The sequence below is a fragment of the Larus michahellis genome, chromosome 1 (genome assembly GCF_964199755.1).
Source record: "Larus michahellis chromosome 1, bLarMic1.1, whole genome shotgun sequence".
NCBI lineage: Eukaryota > Metazoa > Chordata > Aves > Charadriiformes > Laridae > Larus > Larus michahellis.
The window spans coordinates 58,874,757-58,896,165 of record NC_133896.1 but is presented as its reverse complement, the minus strand read 5'-3'; the positions used below and the strand labels follow the sequence as shown (position 1 = coordinate 58,896,165).

Here is a 21,409-nt window from a genome sequence, read left to right as displayed (position 1 = left end):
GAAAAGTTTAAAATACAGCATTTTACAGTGTTTTTTAAGAGTACAGAAAGTACAAAAAGTATCTATAAGCTTAGAAAAGATTATAAAAATACCTATAGGTTTCTACAATTGCCACAGTAACCAGAAGCATGAGACAAGTATGCTCAATCAAAGCCTAGTAGTAGTTAATTCAGATTCTGTGCTGATGATTAGCCTCAGCTGCTCATCAATAGAGACTCCAGCTGATAATTATTAAGTTAAACTTCTAAGCAGTATTTGCATATGTAAAGCACACTTTCCCTGCTGAAGCAACAATGGATGCTATAATGCATTTCCTGATTGTACAGCACTTGGATTTGGGGAACCTGGGCAAGAGAGTCTGCTTTCCATATCCTTCCTTACCCTCATCAGGCCAATCATTCAGAAGAAACGCACTTATACATACTGACGTCTACAAGCTACAGCAAAAAACAGTCCTAACCCTGCATAACAGGAAAAATGCAACCATTCATTTCAACCAGAATATCTCTAATAAGCATAACATAAGACGGAGTTTTGCATATTCCTCAAAGCATTTACCTAAGCTTCCTTACAACCTGAAAAATGTGTAACAACTGCTCTGTGACAAGACAGCCCAGTCATCTCAAAAGACATGCAGATACTCCAGAGGACAGATTCAGCCCATTAATTCCTAGTGACCTCCAGATGTGACCCTCTCCTCCAAAGGAATATCATCACGTGGCTCTCTGTTTAGCCTTTTCTCATCTTACTTTCTCCAGACCAGAACTTCGTTTCCTGAATGTGATTCTTGGTCATCAGTCATAGCCATGCCCCTCTGGTTAACTGTAGTATCAAGAATACAGATAAACATAGAGCATTGTGTAGATTACATTTATGCATGCAATTCTCCATGTTTTCATAATTATTTGACAGACAAGGCATGCACAGATCTGTTTAATACCAGAGGAGTCCATAGGCCCACTTGTTTTAGGTATAAGAAAACGTAGAAAAGAATTGGGAAGATCTTTATGGAATCCATAACACCGATACCTGCCCCCATGTAGCTCCGTACCACTTCGGTTTAAGAGTCCATCATAGGCTTGCTATTAACAGACCTGAATGATTTTTTTATCAGGCAGCAACAAACAGTAAAGCAAAAGATGTCCAAGTCTGGCTTTGGTTAAACATGGGAGATGGGCTGAAAAAAGGAGGTCTAAGGGAATGCAGGTAGCCAGCCTCTCTAAAAGACACCATTTAGGCTCTTAAGTGGTTGTTTAAAATTTGGTAAAATTTATGTGTCTTGCTAGAAGTCACTTGGCAGCACTGTTACACACAATCTCAGAAGCTGATTTTCAACACATCTACAGAAATGCTGCAGTATTAGTTCAGGCTGGTTGGTGCTGCTGAAGCCTGCTGGAAAGCTTGTTATATCCCTTAATCTCCCTTGGCACAGAGATGCCATCAGAGAACCATACACTGGTATTTTGATTGAGGCTGCTGGAAAAGGAGATTGTCTGAATACTGACTGACCATCAAGGATTGCTCAAGGATAAATAAGTAAATAAATAAAAAAATCCGAATTCTGCACCACAGCATTTCTTCCTTAGCAAGAACCAGATTTGTACGAACCTTCAAATCTTACAGAGCTCTAGCCATCAATGACAGATATGAGCACATATATATAAAGGCAAGTAGCAAAGAACAAATTTTCAAAACAATGATTTCTCTTCTTTCTAAACGTATCTGAAGATTACACATGCAGACAGAATTATTGCAAGTTTATATTTCTAGTTTAATATGATGTTAGGAAATAACATCAGTGTTATTTCACTGATGACATAGCACTGCATAAGCTATTAATATCTTTCAGTATTGAGTCTTCTATTTTCCCCACTCATTCTCAGCACTTTTCATTTGCTGCACTTGCCATTTCAGCCCCTTCAGTCCTAAAGAACAGTAAGGGGAAAATGCAAATAACTGCATTCAGAACACATGAAGGCTGATCAGTGTTATGACATTTATCTTAATTTATGACAAGAGATAAAATAACTCTTTAGTTTCCCGTCCTCCTCATGAACAAAAATGTCACAACAGATCGTCATGTACTATATACAGCAAAATTTCTAACACACCTTGCAAAGAATAAAACATCACAGCAGTGATGCAGATGGTAGGTTACATGTCATGGCTATGACATCAGAAATGAAACACGTAGCATTTTAAAATAGTAGATATAAAAATAAGTCATAATATTAAAAAAAAAAAACAACCTAGAACAACAGTTCACAAATTAGCTAAAGGCAACTAGTTTGACTATTTGCAAAATTTATAATTGCGTTAAACAGCAATAAGTTGTCCATGCAGTTCAGTGGAATCCTAAATAGATTTTCACATTTTCTAACTTCCTCCATTTTTTCCAAATAGAAAGACACAGATGGCCAATCTATTGTCTTTGATAAAATAATACTTTTCTACTTAAAATCTTAAGACCCCATAATATACACAAAGGAGAGTAATGAAATAAAAATAAACAAACAAACTAGAAAATATACTCTTAATTCTCATCACAAAGGTAGTGCCTTTATCTCACAAAAATCAACAGTGGTTTCAGAATTAGCTTCAGCGTGGCCAGAAATCTATCCCAGGACTACAGTCTGGTTTTGGTGACCAGACTCGATTGACATGTAATATGGAACCTCTTTTTTGCATTAACTTACTTAACATTTACCTTTTAGAAAAATATTTAGCTTTAATATATTAGAGATGCTCCTTCTACAAAGATAGAATAAGTACGTACAGAACTGATTTTGTATCAGATATATCGTATCAGGTAGATACAGATTTCATTTCAATCGGTGACCTAGGTTTCCTATGAAACATGAGGAAATTACTCTTCTTTATGATATTCTTGTTTTGTTACAGAAGCGAAAAAAGCGTATCAGAAACATAATCCTATTTCAAATGAGTCAAAGGCAAAACTCAGTGACTTTGATGAAAACAAGCATAGGTCTAATATTTCATGACATTCTGCATGCATACAGCATGGTGGTGTTAGTCACTTTTATGTAGTACCATAAATGTACACAGTGCTGTACTGTGGTAGGTCAGAATGTGGGCCATATCCCCTGTGCCCCATCACAAACCTGCTGAGCTTCCAGTACAGCAAGCAAATGAAAATTTTCATTTTTGAGCAGCCACAAGTTTATTAAGGTTAAATACCATCACCTGACAGCAAGATTTCGATGTTCTGCCTACTAAGATTTTGTCTTTTAAGAGGTGAGTTATATCTTTGAAACTAATTCACACTTTTGCTCCTGTGCAAAGAAACATCTTAATGTATGTTTAGGAACCTAAATAAGGGTCCTAAAGAATATGCCTATTCTTGTGTAGGACAACATTGAGGTTAAGCCCCACTGACATGCTTACTTAGTATTCTAAAATAAAGTTGCTTTACTCAATTAGGGTAGCAGTGCTCAATATAAATGGGATCAGCATGTATTTAAATAAATGCTTTATCTTGTTGTTGTTTTTTTTTTTCTCAAGTAGATCTCCTGTTTTCTAAGTTTTCATTATCTCCAGGAATTTCTCTCAAAAGTGGAATATACTGTGGAAGGCCTCTTTAAGAAGCACAAATGAAATACTACAGGGTGGCATTTTTAATCGTGCTTTTGTTAGGTAGGCTGTGATCAGGGCTGACTGCCATAGGCTTTCTGCAGTGACCAAGACTATGAACTAAGTGATGTCTATGACCAGTTTCTGTGTTGGGGTAAAGGGAAGATGAAGGTGGAGGCATTTACAAAAATTCTCGTATTGTGTTTGGGAGTAAATGGGCTGTGTGCAGTGGTCAATTATAGTCTTGCAATTGCCCTTTATTTCTGTTGATAGACTTTCATTAAAATATCTATTCATCTTCCTTTGTTAGTGTAATTATAGATATATTCATTTCTATAACGTGAAATAATTTTTGGTACCTTAAAGTCTAAGCGGAATAGATGGAGACTTGACCAAAATAATTTCATATTAAAAAACCCAAATCAACACACCTTATGCCTAAAGAACAACCAGACACGGAAAAAAAACCAATAGGTCAGCTACATAAAAAAATGCTTCAACTGTAGAAGTCCTTTAAAGGCCAAGCTAAAGAAGGGAAAAGAAAAAAAAAAAAGGAAAAAGTAGCTTCCCTTCCAATCTACTCCCACCTTGTTCTAGGAAAAAGGAAGGATCTATATCATTATTTTTAGTTACATATTCCTTATTAATTTGAACAAACCTAGACACAGGAATCAGCTGTTAAGAACTGACAGAGGATAAGGCTGAGGAGTGAATGCTAGAAGAATATTACTTACTTCACCCTTCTTTCCCCTCTGAGAACAGGCTGCTGCAATACATACCCTTACGGCAAATAAGAGAACATGGTCTTCTTCCTTCTAAATGATGACCACCTGCCCAGAAAAAAACTGAGGCTGACAACAGAATAAGAATACTTTATTGTGGCATTACTATCACCTTTACTTTTTAAATTATATCTTCTTCTGGTCTTAACTATCATTAAAATAGCACAGATACTGAGTTATACCAGGTCAGACTTCATGTGCTCCTCTGAAGAAAATCCTACATTTCTATTAGTATATAATATGTATCTTGTCCCTTATGGTAAAATTCCACTTGGCAGGACATTTGAATGTGATTTCTTATGTTTTGAGGGACAGCCTTTCCTCTTTTGAGAAACTGTAAATTCACCAGGTACGTATTTAAAATTCATACTAGCACCTTATACTAGCACCTTCTATAGAAACGATTTAGTTTCTTATTTGATGAGCACAAATATTTATTGTAAATTCCATCAGACAATGTTTTTCTTTCTTTCCCTGAATAATCTGACTGAATCCAATCAACAGGGAAAGTAAAATTCCAGCCTTGCCTAAACACCACATAGGTCTATTCTACTCTACTATTATGTGACAGTCATTAAATCTTGTTCTATCTCGCAACATTAAGAAGCACACGAAATGTAAGAGTGAGCAAAGAATTTGTTGCCTGCGCTATTTCCCATTCTTAATATTATATTTAAAGTCTTGCAATATTTTATATTTATTGGAAAGTCAAATCTTGGAGTTACACAAAAAAGTATCAGTGCTTTTTGCTTGCTTGTTTCCTTTGCAGTAAGATCTCATTTTCATCTTGGCAGGAGAAAGCTGAAAAAAACATGACCCGTCACGATGAAAAAATCAGGAGACAAAACTCTTAAAAACTTATAATTTTAGATACAGTGAATTATGGCTTCTGAACACTTTGAACTAGCAATGCCGCTTTTTTATTACAACTGTTCAAGTGACTCGTGCTTTACTATGATGAGTACATTCTGTAACAGCAGACACATCAGCTAGGGTGGGTAAATTGAAGGGCCAGCACTTGTGACGTTCTTGTGATAGCTATGGTGCAACCATCAATTCAGCCTGAACAGCACTTACCAAGACAATCTAAGTGTTGGGCATTTAAAGGAGCACTAAATATCCAGCAGTAATCTTCAGCAGAACTTTCAAGATAACAGTATTATACCAGATAAATAAATACACAAAATTAGCATGTATTTATAATCAATCATTTGAATTATTGCTCTTGTTTTGTTTACTTTTGTTGGAATTATCCTTGAGAGGGCTCTGCAGGAAAAGTTTTGTACTGAAAAACATGTTATTTCCACTGATGTCTCCCCAGTACACCTAACAGGGTTTTCTCCCTCTCCATACTGGGCACTCAAAAGGTATCCATATCCCAGGAAAAATGCTCAGATAAAAGTATCAATTCCACTCTGTCCACATTATAGCATTTAGAAGGCAGAAGTTTAACTCTGCCAAGAATATAAACCTCCAAATCTGTTAGGTATCAATTACTATGTATTTAATTTCACAGCTGTGCCTTTTCCCTTTTTTATTTTTCCCCCTTTTTATGCTTCTCTTGTTCAAGCATTTTGGATCTGGTTCTTAATCGGGTCCTGATGATCCTTAATGCCTTAATTTCAGAGCCCAGCATTCCGCAACTCCCTTCTTCATTTTGAAATTTCTGCAAATTCCATATTCATCCTCTGTGTGGCTGTGCAGACTGTAATCCCTCATAATAGGCTGATGCTGATCCCGCTCTATGGATTAACCAGTGTAAAATGCTTATGCAATGAATTTTCATCAATTCATGCCTTCCAAACTCAGCCCCAAGCAGCCCAGGTATATCTAATCTAACCGACTGGCTTTTATCAGCTGCACACAAGAGATGTGAAAATAAGCCTCATTTCAAGCCTCAATCGCGTAGCTACAACCATGTTATTATTTATTTTTCTTAACGGAATGAGTATATGTGAGGAATTCTACAGTACGCGCTGTAGTTATACATCACTGGGTTTGGTATGGTGCATGTTTCTTTGAAAATTGTGAAATGACAATATTTTCATGCCTGTTTTTGATTAGTTCTCTTAAAAAGAGAGAGGAAAAAAATATATCTGAACTTCAAGTGTAATTCTGCTGCTTTCTTCTTGTGAAATCTGTATTCCCATGCCAGATGGTGTCTGAGTTATCAAAGTTATTACCCTAAACTCAATTAGGGAAGAATGAAAGTAATTAAGTAGGGGATGAAGTGACACAAGTATTCAAGATATAAAGCATCTAACATAGGTGAGGATTCTCTAAATTAGATAGAAATTAATCTATAAATTCAGCCTAAAACATAACAGCTTGAGCCTTCACTTTCAAATATTCTAAGACATTGTGCAAAATTCAGTGCTGAAATGGGCACAATTCCCAGTGAAACAGCAGTCTAGAGAAGGTGGGAGTAATTTTTGTATTCTGGAGGGGCTATTACTAGCAATCACCAAATGCGCTCTCAGACAGTTATTGTTCAAATGTTCCTGTATCTGTTGTGGGATGGTTTTCTAGGCTGTTGTGTGACCTCAGGAATGCTTGTTTCTCTTCTTAATCCTGGCTGTTTCATACCCACCACGGCAAAAAACAATTACAGTAAATACTTTTTACCATAAAACCTGTAAAGTAGACACCACAGAGGTGCTATTAACACTCAGTTTATTTTACATTTCTTTTTTCTTTCTCTATTTGCTTTTCCTTTGGTGAAGTAAATCTAAACAATTGCCACTGAGCTACAGGCATGACTGAGAGCTACAGCTACAGGTTTTAAAAGCAGTGGCGAAGCAGCCAAAAATTATTTTCTAATCTACTAATGACAGTCTACTTATAGGAGAAATATGTAAGAAAACACAGTAAAAACAAATCTCTTTTACTTATCAAAACTCATTTCTGCACAGCTACTATTGACAAGAATCATGCATTTATGGATAAAACTAATCAGGATAATTTGTTAGTGCTCTGCAGGCTGTTCGCTCATTTTCTCTCTGACAGATATATGCACCCAAATTCTCACAGTACGCAGAGGTGAAGAAGAATGGTAAGGAAAATATCATTACGTTCTGGAATGCTTAGAATTGGGGCTGCATGGCTGAAAGAAAAGAAACATCTACCGCTTTGGAGAACAGGGATGAAGCTTGTGCTACTGCTACAGGCAAAATCCCTGGCCAGAAGGGGAACAAATTAAATCCTAAGAATGCATGCATCTCTTGTTCCCACACTGGGGACAGAAGTGCTGGGAGGCAAAGGTCCTTTAGCATCATATGCCGATTACACCATACCATACACCATACCATAGACAGGATGAGGGGTAATGGCTTCAAACTGGAAGAAGGTAGATTTAGATTAGGCATTAGGAAGAAATTTTTCACTATGAGGGTGGTGAGATACTGGAACAAAATTCCCAGAGAAGCTGTGGATGCCCCACCCCTGGAAGTGTTCAAGGCCAGGCTGGATGGGGCTTTAAGCAACCTGGTCTAGTGGGAGGTGTCCCTGCCCATGGCAGGGGGGTTGGAACTAGATGATCTTTACTGTCCCTTCCAACCCAAACCATTCTGTGATTCTATGATACCATACCATATACAACAGTACTATGTTTAAAGAATATAAGGATTTGAAATATAAGCACTGAAAAGTTAGGAAATACCAGAAGTACTTCCGCCTTTATTTGCCTCACGTGCTTACAGGACAAAACAAAGCAAAAAGCACTCCTGCAGCGGAGATGCAAACACTAACGATGGTTCCAGTCTGCAGAGGCGATGGCCTGACAAACTGCAGTGCTGTCATACACGTGCTTAAGGAACTCTCAAGCTCTTTTCCCCACCACCATAAAGAGTGGGCTATTTTTAATGCAGACCACTTAAATCTTGTTTTTAGCACAGCCTCACAAAGGTTACAAACTTATGGGAGAGGGGAACAGTGGGAATGAGTAGTTGCTTAGGAGAAAGTAGAAGCACGGGCAGGGAGTATGGACTTCCTAACCCAGCTGGGCCAGGGTCTCAGGGAAATCCGCCTTTGGTTACATCCTTTCAGCAACAGTGGCCCACACCTTTCCTGAACAGGGCTGCACTCGAAGGCTTTACTGGGACCAAAAGCAGATATAGTCTAAAGACTCAAATATCTGCAGCTCAGGAAAGAGAGGGAAGGGTTGTAGTATGGCCACAGCAGTGCTACCACTCAGAAGTCTTCGAAAATACGATCCATGAGGAGAAGTGAAGCTAATTTATGCCACTGGGAACCTCAAACCATTGCTGACAATAGCAGATTTTCAATTGTATTCTGAAACACAAGGTTTGAATTCTATTCTGAAGCACATTGGTTTTGATTCGTTACTGAAGAGCTTCCAGGGGAGATCAAAAAGAAGCTACTGAGATGAGCTGGTGATAAAACAAGAACCAAAAAGAACTCACATGGATCCCTGTGGACAGGCAAGTTCAACAAAAAGATGCTGGCAAGGTGGCAACAGACTTCTGCTTGCCTAGGTAATGTCATTTCCCATCCTTTATTACTCATATGGAGCACTGCTGTCTACCTGGAAATGGAAAGATCTTCTTCTCAGAGGGCTAAAACTTGCGGAGTCTCTGAAGGCTTATACAGTGACCTCAGTTAAAATGGAGCATGAAAAAATTGAGAAAAATTAACTACTGGAGACTTACATATCTCTGGGGAACTGATCGATTACAATCACATACGGGATGTTAGGGTACATATTGGACTGGCGCATGCACATGGCTATTAAAGGCTTCTAGAGAAAAAAAAGTCCCATCTGGAATTATTATCGGTTCAGCTGCAGCATTACTGAAAATACAGTAATGATCCGTGATATTTTCATGACCACTGCAGGTCAGGACAGGTGAGGCAATGTCACTTTCAAGTAGTGTATGAACGCTTTCATCCTGTGCCACATGGGTAGCATAAAGGGCAGACTGGAAATTGTTCCCTGTTTGACCACTCCTACCATATCAATTAAAGTTAACAATAAATCACGACGAGTGTATCTTGCTGATTGAATTTCAATACATGGAGAATTTTGAACCTAGGGCATGGTACAATGATGGGCTTATATATGTCTTCAGGAAAAAGAGCTTAAACTATTAGGGCAATGGAGTATGCAGAGAGCAGTGAAGCGCTGCTCCGAGAAACATGAAAATCAGTAACTTGAGGTCACATTTCATATATTACTTCGTAAAATGAAAATAGCAAACGAGAGAGAGGCACAAAGCCAATTTAGAATAGAGAACATGTGAACCAGAAAAAAAGCGTAAGGAAACCCCAGAAATGGAGCTGTTAAGGTGAAGATGTCAAAAATATCTATCGAGATATATATCGAGAGAACCATAGCAGACACTGACCTTAATTTACATTTTACTAAGGAAAAATGTATCTGGTAGACTTTTGGTTAATTTGTTGAAGAAAAAGAGATCACACACTCTTAAGACTACTCAATTTTAGGGAAACCTAAACAGCACATATATTACACTTACTAAATTCACCTATTCTAGTTTCAGGGGACAATGAAATTCTAGAGAGCTAATAAACTATTTCCTGGTACCTAAAGTTTTTGTAATGTTGACTTACTCAGAGGTATGAGAAATAAATCTAAACCAGTGGATATATCTATGTAAGAGGAATTCTCCATAAGCAGCAACATCCACCATCACTTTCTTTGAAAGAAAAAGAAAATGACTAACTTCAGTAAAAGAAGCCATGGGTGATTCCCCTTATAATTCAGATGAGGGTGAATCCTACTACTCATTTGCAGGCCAAAATTATTAAGACAGTTGATTGAGAACTCTTTCCGAGAACAGCTTGCTCTACCAAACCTATCTTTTTATCTTAATTTGAAATTAATTTATTCCCCAGCTGTCAAGAAAAGTCTAGCAATCAAAAAAAATTTTAATTTTAATTTTTCCTTTTTCTCATTCCTATTTCCATCGTAGACTGGGGATGGAAGAATAATGAAATAGAAAAGCACACATAATTATTGTTTTCATTTAGGTGATGAAGAAGATTAGTATTATTTAATTAAAAAACCCACCTATATTGATACTCCCCAATGAAATTTCACTCTCTGGATTTTTTTGTATGTCTTTCTACCGTTTTGACACGACGATGATTTAGAAGCACATTCCATTAAAAGAAATAGTAACTGAGGAACCTAAGAGGAGCAGATTTTCAAAGAAAAGCAGGTGTCTACAATGCAGGTAGGTGCACCTTTAGGCATCCATCCTTACTCAAATTGCTTAAATGACTTTAAAAAGACAGTACTAACTGACTAACTTTGCTCTTGAATATCAGACTTCAGATTTTTTGAAAATGCTATCCCAAGACTAATTATAAATCCGTTCTGACAGACAGGTACCTGCCAATGCTCTGTAAGCAGACAAGCCTCAGGAAAAGCAATGGATGTTTAAAGAAGAAGAAAGCCCACAAACGTGGAACGTGCTCTGTATGTCAATGGCTGCTATTAAACGGTTTGACCATGTCCAGTTCTAATTTCTATGTTGTACTTAAACAATTTGGCTCTGAAGATGTTGTTAACTTCTGCTTTACATTTATTGTAGTGATAATGAAAATGCCGCCAAAATTGAAATTTGAACTCTTTCCTATTTTAATAAATGAGAGAGGACAGAATGCCTTGTCCTACACAGTGATGACTGGCTTTGTGCAGGTAACAGAACAAAGCATTTCAGTCAGCTCTTGAGAATAAGTTTTGATAAATGTAGCCTAGTTTTTGTCTGCTCAGTTCATCGCAGTGACTCTGAGGCTGTCTGTGCTCAGAAATTTCAGAATCAGAACAGAACTTCTTGTGCTACTGATTCAAAGCCACCATGCAGCAGTTAAGCCAATTTTGAGAGAAGAATAGCAAGCAGCCTCACAAAATTGTATACATCAAACATCTTTATGTGGATGTGTAACGTGGATATGGAAGACTAACAAAAATCTTTTTGTTAGTCTCATTAATTTCTTTTTAAATATGATCATATTAATTAAAATTAAAATACTCCTCATTTGCTTCACCAGCTCCAAATACAACAGGAGGTCCTAAGAGTACCTTTTCCCCAGTAGGGATCATGAAAATTAAAAAAAACCAAAACACAAAAACCAAACAACAACGTCTAATGATTTTATACTATTGTATTAAAAGCCCTGTTACTTTGGTAACAAACTAACAACTAAATCGTTGTTCAGTGGATTTTTCAGGCTTTCAGGCAGTATGCCTAAGCTTCCGAGAAGATTTCTTGAGCCATGAAATGGGGTATGAAAATGTTTAATCCCTGACTGAACTGTTATCCTTGTGGAAGCACTGCGAGTACATACAATTACACCAGAAAAAAATCATGTTCACCAGCAGTACATTTCATTGTTGGGAAGCAGCTTATTATATCAACATAAAGGTTTTTTTACTGGTACAGTTGCCTCCATGCTAGAAATGTTTTACCAGTATAACACACAAATGATCATATACTGGCTACAAAAGACACTGGTTAGGCCACTGCAGTATTTTGCAATTCCTTTATCACTTTCCTTCCTTTACAACTCTATAAATAATATTTTCTAATTGCCAAAAAATTTTAAAAATATACAAAAGTTGAAAGTTGGAGTGGGATTTTTAGAATGGCCTTCCTTAGTTATAAGAACAAATAGGCTGTGCTCATCTTCCTAAATCTCTCAGATACTTTTGATTCTGTCATGTAGGCCTATTTCCTTAGCTCCTAAATAACTTACATAAAATTGAAAAACATATTCCTAGTCCAAATAAATTGTCTCCAAGACTTTCAAAATGGGATGGCCAATATTAAGCTTTTAAGTTAAGATTTAAATTCCGACATGAATTAAAAAGATACTCATAATTATTTAGCTGCTTTAGCTTTCTAAACATTTCAAAACGTTAATACATTTACTTTTGATATTAACAGCAATTAGTCCAAGTACTTACCAGAAATATGAGATACTCAAAATCATGGATTTGCTTTTTTCTTCAAATTATAAATTTTGCAACATGTTTTTTGAGTTTTCAGAAAATTTTTTTCAAGCTTTTATTTGGAAGTCTGAGGACCACAATTTTTTACTTCAGTTAAAAAGAGATTGGTCAATAATCACAATAATCTGTGAAGGTATTTTTTTTTTTCCAAAAAGCAAATATGAGAAAAAAATGGCTATACACTGACAGTCTGTCTGGGGTCAGGTAGTCACATGAATGGTAGGGAGGAAGATTGTTCTTGACAGAAAAATAGCATAGCTTTCTGGCATTTCTTGTTATTACTTAACTGAAACTATTTTATAAACAAAACTACAAACTGTATAGAGATAACAGACTCTGTAAGGCTCAGGTTAGCATTAAAGCAGTATAAATTGAACATCTTCTATACTATCCTTCTTTTATTGTTTTTTCTCAAGAAGTTCCATGAAGGCCAGCAGTTCAAACTCATGTGAGAATTCTTGTTACTGTATAGAAGAAAAGCCGGAAAAGGGACTACACTAAACACGTGCTATTTTACAGCAAAAATTGTATTTAAAAAGTTACCACAGATGTCATATACTTTTACTCAGGTATTGCAATGTAATATTCTTCTGATGATGGCGTCAGCTGCCAAAATAAAGATTTGGACAAGCAATTGGACAAAAGAACAGATCAAGAAGTGCAGGTCCAGAATTTCCTCAGTTGCAGTCCACTTTAAAAAGTTCTCTTAGCAGCTGTAGTAAATATAGAAAATCTTCCTTTGGTATCACTGAAAAAAACAACTAAAGTTTTCTCACTTTTGCACAGTCACGGAGGTGGGCTGAGGGGGGGATATACCTAATATTTGGATTCTCAGCTGTAATTGTGAAATTCACTACTTATAAAATCAGAATATAAGGAGTCTCATTTTCTTTTAATGAATCAGCTACAAGTACAATACTCCATCTTTTTAGTTTAAATGAATTTCATGGCACAATTGGACAAAGCCATCTGCTGCCAATTGTCTTGGCAACTAATAGCATTGCTGCTGGCAGCTGCCAAAGAAGAGCACATTGCCATACAGCTGTTACAGTCGCTATAAAACAGACAGCTAGCTTCATCGCTCCTCTCCATTGCTTCTTCCTCCCAAATCCCTGAGGGCTAGATCATGGCCAAAGGACCACCGGCGTCCACTATAACCACTCACATGAAATTCATATCATGAGTTTCAAAATACTTGGTGATGTTCTCCAGTCTCTCACAACTGCCACAATTGAGTTATGTAGGATCTCAGGTTCTAAAGGAGTGTAAAAATACACTTAGTTCTGCTAAAGGTAGACAAAGGCTGAAAAGTAGTTCCCTAAAGTTTTAAAACTAAAAGAGTCAATAAAACTTCCCCTTCATCACCCATTAAGATTTTCTGAAAGAAGTCCTAATCCACTGATACCAGTGGTAAAACTTCCAATTTTCTAATACTCTCTCTTTTGGTCTTTGCTAAATCATGAAAATAGATATGGAAAAAAACCAAAACAACAGCAACATGCAGTCACAGTTGCTTCTTAAATCACCACGTTTACGAAATATAGGCAGAGACCAGACTAACTTCCCTATATTTTGCTACTCTGATGTGTTCTTAGAGGATTCACAACAAAATAAGTATCAGCAGAAAGGTCACAAAAGACACAAGGAAATACCAATTTGTTCTCAGACCATACATGTTTTAAAAAGTAATTTCTTACTGGTTAGGCTGATTTGATGGATTACAAGAAAATGGAAGTCAATTAAGCGTATTTATAAACTGGCACACTAAACATGTCAGAAATGAACACAACAATATGTAGACCTGACGCTTAACAGAGAATAAATCAATCAAGCGGACACAGATTATTTTATAATACCCACACTCTGAGCAACAAAGGGATGAATAGTATGTGGAGAGAGTGAAAAACACAAAACCTATTACCTTTTATTACAAACTACTATGACTAGAGCCAACAACCACTTTGCGCATGTAATAGTAGGGACATCAGCACCAGATGATCTACAGGTCATAAAGACTCCTAGACAGCATTAAGTGAATTAACTTGATTCTTAGCCAGTATAAACTATTAGCTGAAAGCCAAAATATCCAGTCAGAGAGAATCCTTCATCTCTTCTGTTGCTCAAGATGGGGAGTTCAGGAAGCTGAAGCCAAACTGACAAACCAGCAAGAACCTTAGTCCAGCTGCCCTGAGACAGAAAATGCGCTTTGAGAAGCAGGGGCAGAGGGAAGGCGGTAACGCTACTGTCTTTCAAGAAAATGTACAGTGCCTTTCAAAGTCACTGGGAAAACAGCATATGTCTTTACATCTTGCAGCACAGAGCCTGGTGGTGACCACAGAGACAGTCTTTAATCCCATAGGATCTTCCCTCCTTCCACCCACACGTGAGGTGACTTGCATGGTTATCTTGCTATAATCCAGTGCCCCTCACCACGCCATGGACCAATGACTCGAGCTCTTTGCCTCACAGTTTTGCATCTAAGGGCGGCTCTCAGAGCTACTTAAATTAGTTATCCTGGGAACACACACTGCTCAAGACACATTTACCCAGTTCCAGACAAAACACCAGCGTTGCAACTTGTGTGTGCACCAGAATTTCAAAAATCTTCAATGTTAGGCCATTCTGTCCTACTTAGAGTTGATGGGGCTCTGTCAGATCCAAAGCCAGGTGATTCCGAAAACATACCAGCTTCCACTTTGCAAAATATGGTCATTTTCATTTCTTGGTTTAACATTGTTTCTAGGATGCCAGTAACTAAGCCCGGTAAAAACTTATATGCATGTTAATCACATGAGGAAGAAGTTACTGCAGGGCAGTGTGGTTACTCAGATCCTTGGATTTATGTAAGCGCTTAAGTTTATGCAGAATCAGGGCCTTGCATTTTAGAACAGGACTTAATTCATTCTATACCTTACATATTCAGAGGGAAAACAGCTGTGAGTGAGTGCAGTCTTGGGGTTCTGAATTTAAAGTTCAGAAATTCAAAGTCATACATGGTTCCCGCAGCATCCATTACTCTCTCCACTGGCACATATGTAGTGCTTTGCATTGCTGTTTATGCTAAGAAATTTATGCCCTGAAGTGTATGTAAAACATTACCAACTTATGTTTCCCACAGCTGCTGTAACTCTAAAGTTCCTGGCTTCTGTGCATTTAAATTAATAGTTGTAACAATACACCAAAGCCTTTTCTTGCACTGAAATTCAATTCTAGATTTATTTTTTTTACAGTATATAACCAAAACACTCAAACACTCATATTGATCTCCTGCTGAAATAGCTCTCCTTCTCAGTAAGTTCTGAAATAACAGTAGCAGGTCATTTACTGCTGCTCCTGCAAAACATCTGATTTTCATACCCAACATTTTCTCAAATGTGTGCCTTTTTTTTCCAATGTCATGGTCACTTGCCCTTGTGAAAGGTCGTATTCATAGCTCGCGCGAAGTTTTCCAGTTAAGCCTTTTTGAAATCACTCACTCACAGAAAATAACATCAGAACAAGGCAGTGAACGTATTGTTTTATCCCCTATCCTGTGTCAATCTGCACAGCATTTTAGTCAGCTCCTTTGTACCTCTCCCCTCCTCACCATGAAATAAATAAAACTTCTAAGCAAAGAAGTACTAGAAGCCTCAACTCAATGGGCAACTTCCTTAAAGTTAGAATTGGCAAAAATGGGGACAAAGTAGGAAAGTACTTCCTGTTACGGTGAAACAGTGATTGAGTAACATTTGCAAGGTAAATTACTTTCTCCTGGAAAATAAGCAATTTTCTCAAATAATTTTAAAAAATCTTGCATAGGGTCTGCATCAAAACCATAAAATTTTAGCCTGAACAGTCACAGTCTTTGAAAAACTGTAAGCCTCTTTAAAAGGACATTTAGAATGGAAACATTTCAACAATCTTAACTCTTGACACTTCAATATTTTCCTATGTGTATTTATGCAATATGCATACATGAAGAATACGGAACACTGTTCTGTTCCGGTGATCCTTATTAAACAAGGAACTTGATAAGAAGGATTATGAGAAGAGCCACAGAATGGCCCAACTTCTAGAAAACATATTTCAGAATCAACTGCTGAAAGACAGAAATCTATGAAGATAAACAAAAGTATGGATAATAGGCAATTTGCTCATAGTACCTATGAGAAATACTCAAATTAATTCCGAGAAGACTCTTCCAATTGTAAGAGAATGGTACAAGAACCGGTGGCTGATAATTGAATTTTCAAAAATGCAAGACAGAAACAAGGTACAAATTTTGAGCAGAGAAAGTAATTCAGCATCGAAATAACTAGCGAGAATCACCACCAATTTTCTGTCTCTGTACATTTTAAAATCAAGAATGAGTTTTTGTAAAAGATGATAAAAAAAAAAAATCCTGTGCCCTATGCCATGCAGAAGACTGCAACTGTGTCTTTTTGCTTGGTATACTAGAAATTCCCTTCATATCGGTGATTTTGGTGAAGTACTGAGAGCACTAGCAGAGCTAAAGAATGTGGACCCCAGAGCTCAGTGACCTCCACTGTACCTTAGCTCCTGCCTGGAGGACCACGCTTCTGAAATTACAAGGAGGAATTTGGAAGTGTGAGAATTCAAGGGTTTAGGGCATGTGAACTAATGCAGTGCTACCACACTTCCATTGTGAAGCCAGCCAAAGCCAAACTCTGCATGTATCTGCTGCCATATCTCATAGCACCAAAATGGCCACGTTTTCTTTCAAAACTCTACTAGATCATAAAACCTTATGCTTTAATATCATTGGCTGCAACCAAAGAAAAAAAGAAGCAATATAAATGTTAATGAGAAGATGTCTGTTTCACCTTATTTAAAAGCCAGACTAATCCCATAATCCTAACAAACAAAAATACTAGGCTCTCCACAATTACAACATAACAATGTCCAGATGGTGTCTGTCTGCGGGGAACAAGAAGAACAAGGGGCTTTACTAGCTAAATTCCAGTCAAAAATCCGAGTCCCAAGGAAAACTAAGACAGACCTACCAGTGGAGATGTTGAAAGAGTGACTTGACTGGAATAAGTAGCACCTATTGCTATGGAAAGGTATTCCATTTCATTTTTTAAGAGGAATTCTCGTAACACAGTGTTCAGAGGAGTCAGGTAGATATACTCCAATGTTGTAGAAGGAAGAAGAGTTTGTATAACACAGCTTGAAGACTTTTCAGTTTTCCTTTCTAAATTTGTGTGGTTTACTTATTTTAAGAGCTATAAAAATTATAAATCAGCCATTGAGTTCTCAATGAAAGCAGCAAGATTTACAGGTACACATTAACAAAATAGACATATTGAGAGCTAGAAAGACAAAATAGAGACGATTAGAAAGAGTTCATATTTTTTCCCTGGTGAACCTCATTGTGGTGCATAGTTGGAAGTGCCATTTTAGTGATACTGAAGTAGAATTATTGTGCAAAGATATGCTCATTCAGTTCTTTGTAATGCAATACCCCTTTGCGTACTCAGCCCACCATGCTCTAACACAGGCCTAAAGTGGGGCTTCGGCAAAATTTGAAAAGGGGTCTTGAAGCTGAATGATTCAAGCTAGAAGGATATTCCCTCAAGCATAGCTTTTGAAATCTAAATGAAAAAAATGAAGCAAACTAATATGCTGATGGGAAAAGAGGAGCAGTATGTTTACTCATCACACACCGAAGTCTTGGAAAGCACTGCATGCTTGGAAAACTAAATGTATTTGAAGTCAAACTGAATGTGACCTTTTTTATTATTTAGAAATTTTAGAAAATCTGTAATTTTTAAACATAATAAAAACTGTGACTTTAAATAATATAAATAGTTGCACTGCAGACAATTTTGAGACTCGGCTTTTGTTAACAGGAATGTTAAGCCATGATATCTTCTATCCAGTGGTCCATACTAAATAACCAGGGGAAGACAGTGTGCTCAAGAAAAAAGGAGGAAATTTGTCCAGGGAGGAGCCAAGAACACTACATAATACCTATCAGAAAAGATAGGCTGGTTTATTGACTTGAGTATTTATTCTGTGCCAGTACCCAAACGGGAAACAAAATGACCGTGATGACTCTTGGGCCCGTTACACTGATGCCAAATGCACTAAGTGCACTTAAAGTAATGAAAAAGTTAATCCAGAAATGAGTAGACAGAATTAATTGGTAAGAATATAATTAAAGATACACAGCTTTTTTTTTTATTTTTACTATTGATCTTCTCTGATCAGACTGATTCTATCTTTTGATCAGATTTAAAGTGGGCAAATAAAGATTATGCACAGATGTAATACACTAAGGCATCTGGAAGGTGTCGGATCTCGTACCAAATTTTCGTGTTGAAAAAATAGAATACCAGGACATTCTATTTAATGAACTAAAAACTGGCTAGCTAAACAGATTGCAAGCAACTGAAATAGGAATTACTGGAATTAGGAATTACTGAATTACGTCAATTACTGAAATAGGAATATCTGCTGGGACCTCAAAGGAGTCAGTACTCTGCTGGTTCCTATTTAATATTTCACTGATACTATGGAAATAAAAAAAGAATTTTACACATGACATAAAGTTAATAGTGTAAATTATGCTAAAGACAGGGCAATCCTGTCCCACTAAACAAAATGCAGTTCAGTATGTCCAATTGCAAAGGTATACTTTTGAGAACAAACAATGCAGGCCATACCTATAAAACAGAATCATGAATTTTGGAAAATAAGGATCATGGAAGGGACTTAAAAGCCAGTGTAGATAAACAAGCAATTGAAAAAGAGCTTCAAGAGCTGAAGCTATAAAAGAAAGAGGGGTGTAAGCAATTAGGTCTTTGGAAGTATAATTGGGGGAGTAAAGAGTAGGAGGAGATAAATATATGTAGTAACTCTGTATGTAGTACTGACAAGAATGATACTTCATACCACTATGACTTCTGTCGTGTGCATCTTAAAAAGCACATTGAAAATCTGGAGAGGATTCAGAAGAGAACCAGAAAATAAGTTGAAGACTAGAGATAATGCCCCACAATTCAAAGAGATCAATCTGTTTAGCTTATAAAAAAGAAAACTGAGAAGTGAGTTGATTAAACTGTATAAGCTCCCTCACAGAGAGAAAAGAGCAGGTACTGAAGGGCTTTTTAATCTAGTGGAGAATGATAAAGCAAGAACCAGCTACTGGAAGCTGTAGTCGGACAATTTCAATTTAGAAATAGGGTATACATTTTTGTCATTGAACATGACTAATCATTGCACAACACTCCCATAGGGAGTGATAATTTCCTGTGTTTTGAATCATTACTACATTTCTGAAGGATAGGTTTTAGCCACACAGAAATAACACTGCAGCAAAACCTAAGTAGTCTGCCTCACTACAATAAACTCTGGGGTAAAATACAACGACATGAATCAAAGACCCGCTCGGACAACTGGGAGGTCCTTAATGGCCTTGAACTCAATGAACATATGACTTACATTGAAGTTTATAATTGGTCCTGAGAAGTGCACACTGACAAATCTCATTGACGTTTTTGCTGCTCTCAGGATCAGGCCCTACGCTACCTACTCCATCACTGCATACAAGGTCTAACCTAACATACTCTTGCTGTCAGTTCCCAAGTGTCTCTCTTGACACATTTTAATTGGAAGGCAACCTATCAAGAGAGGAAGCAGACATTTCACAACCTTTTTGCTAAGTAAACAAGCAGGCAATTGCCATCAGCATCTGTGGCCAAGTTCCATAGAGCCTATGAAGCTGCCAGATGTCAGTGCAACCATTGGTAGCTGCACATTGCAGTGCAAATTGGCGTGGATTATCACAGAATTTCCTAAGAGCTGCTATTCCCTGGACCTTTCATCTGAAAACTAATGATTCCTAAATCTATTCTGGAGTTAGAGAGAGAGAGATGCAGCACTCCGTACTCTCATGCTGTAGGTAGTAAGGATAGTGAACAGGAAAAAAAGATGCACATCCCAAGTACTACTTTGAGATGTCATAATTCGTCAACAAATCTTCCTTAAAACTGTACGACGGATTAAAGAAGAAAATTCTGCAGTCATTTAGATGACAAGCCCATGTACCTGCCTTACGAGTACTGCTTAGATTATACAATCTTCATTAATGTGATTGTACCCGTGGACTGTTACTCAAAGAGGTTTGGTTTTCTTTTTTATAGCAAGTAGATTTCTTGTTTCACAGAATGCCAAAGCAAAGCTTGAAATTGTTATCTAGTTGTAAATTCTGATCTAATAATTCATAACCCAAATGGCAACTAATGAGGACTTTTATTTTTAGGAGAACAGAGGCAGAGTTGCTTTAGAAACAAAACTAAAAATTCAATGTAATGATTTTTGTGATCCAGAACTCATGATATGAGGACATTTGGGATTGGCAATACTGTAAACGTTATTTTTTTCTAGCCAAAGAGACACCATAAGTCAAATTAAATTCTATTAAATCTTTAAAAATGGAGACTGTTTAAAATATGTAAAAGTTTGAGAAATTACATCCATTCTTTTTCTGTCTATTTTTGTGACTTTACTATTAGATTTTCTTATTTTACAGACTACGAAAAGAGAAGGGTTTTCTGTTCACACAGAGATAGACAGATACAATCTTTATTTATTTTTCTGATATTGAAAATGGGTATGTAATGAAGCTTTCCTACGGGTGAGTTTAATTCATTCATGATAGTTATGTATCACCTTGTCTTGTAATTTTTTAACATACCCCCGTTTTTGAAAAACTCAATTAAAAGAAAAAAACTCTTTAAATTGCCAGAGATAACATTTATCAGCTTCAGGATGGGATTCACCAAGTAGCCTGAAGCTCAGTTAAGTATCCATCTTCTTATAATTAATCAGTTTTTCTTCTTTTTTTAAAGGAAGAAAAATAACCACAAAATGGAAAGAATGGATAGGACTTAGAGAATAATTACCCTTGAAGGTTAAAGTTTTTCAAATACTCATTAAACAAACGAATGGAGCTGTTAAAAAAAAAAAAATAGTAGTACTGGATTTTCTTTTCTGATAAATTTCAAGAAAATTGAGAGGTCCTCTTTGATTTATG

General features: G+C 36.8%; 1 protein-coding gene across 4 annotated transcripts in view; it reads right to left on the bottom strand.

Moving 5' to 3' along the window:
- LARGE1 (LARGE xylosyl- and glucuronyltransferase 1) overlaps nucleotides 1-21,409 on the bottom strand; it is a 282,679-nt gene that overhangs the window by 153,608 nt on the left and 107,662 nt on the right. The window contains exon 3 of one of the 4 annotated variants that reach the window (XM_074580481.1): nucleotides 4,371-4,421. The exons of the other annotated variants lie outside the window; for them this stretch is intronic. Within the exon in view, the coding sequence (XP_074436582.1) occupies nucleotides 4,371-4,421 (51 nt within the window). The remainder of the gene's footprint in view (nucleotides 1-4,370; nucleotides 4,422-21,409) is intronic. 4 annotated transcript variants of the gene reach the window in all.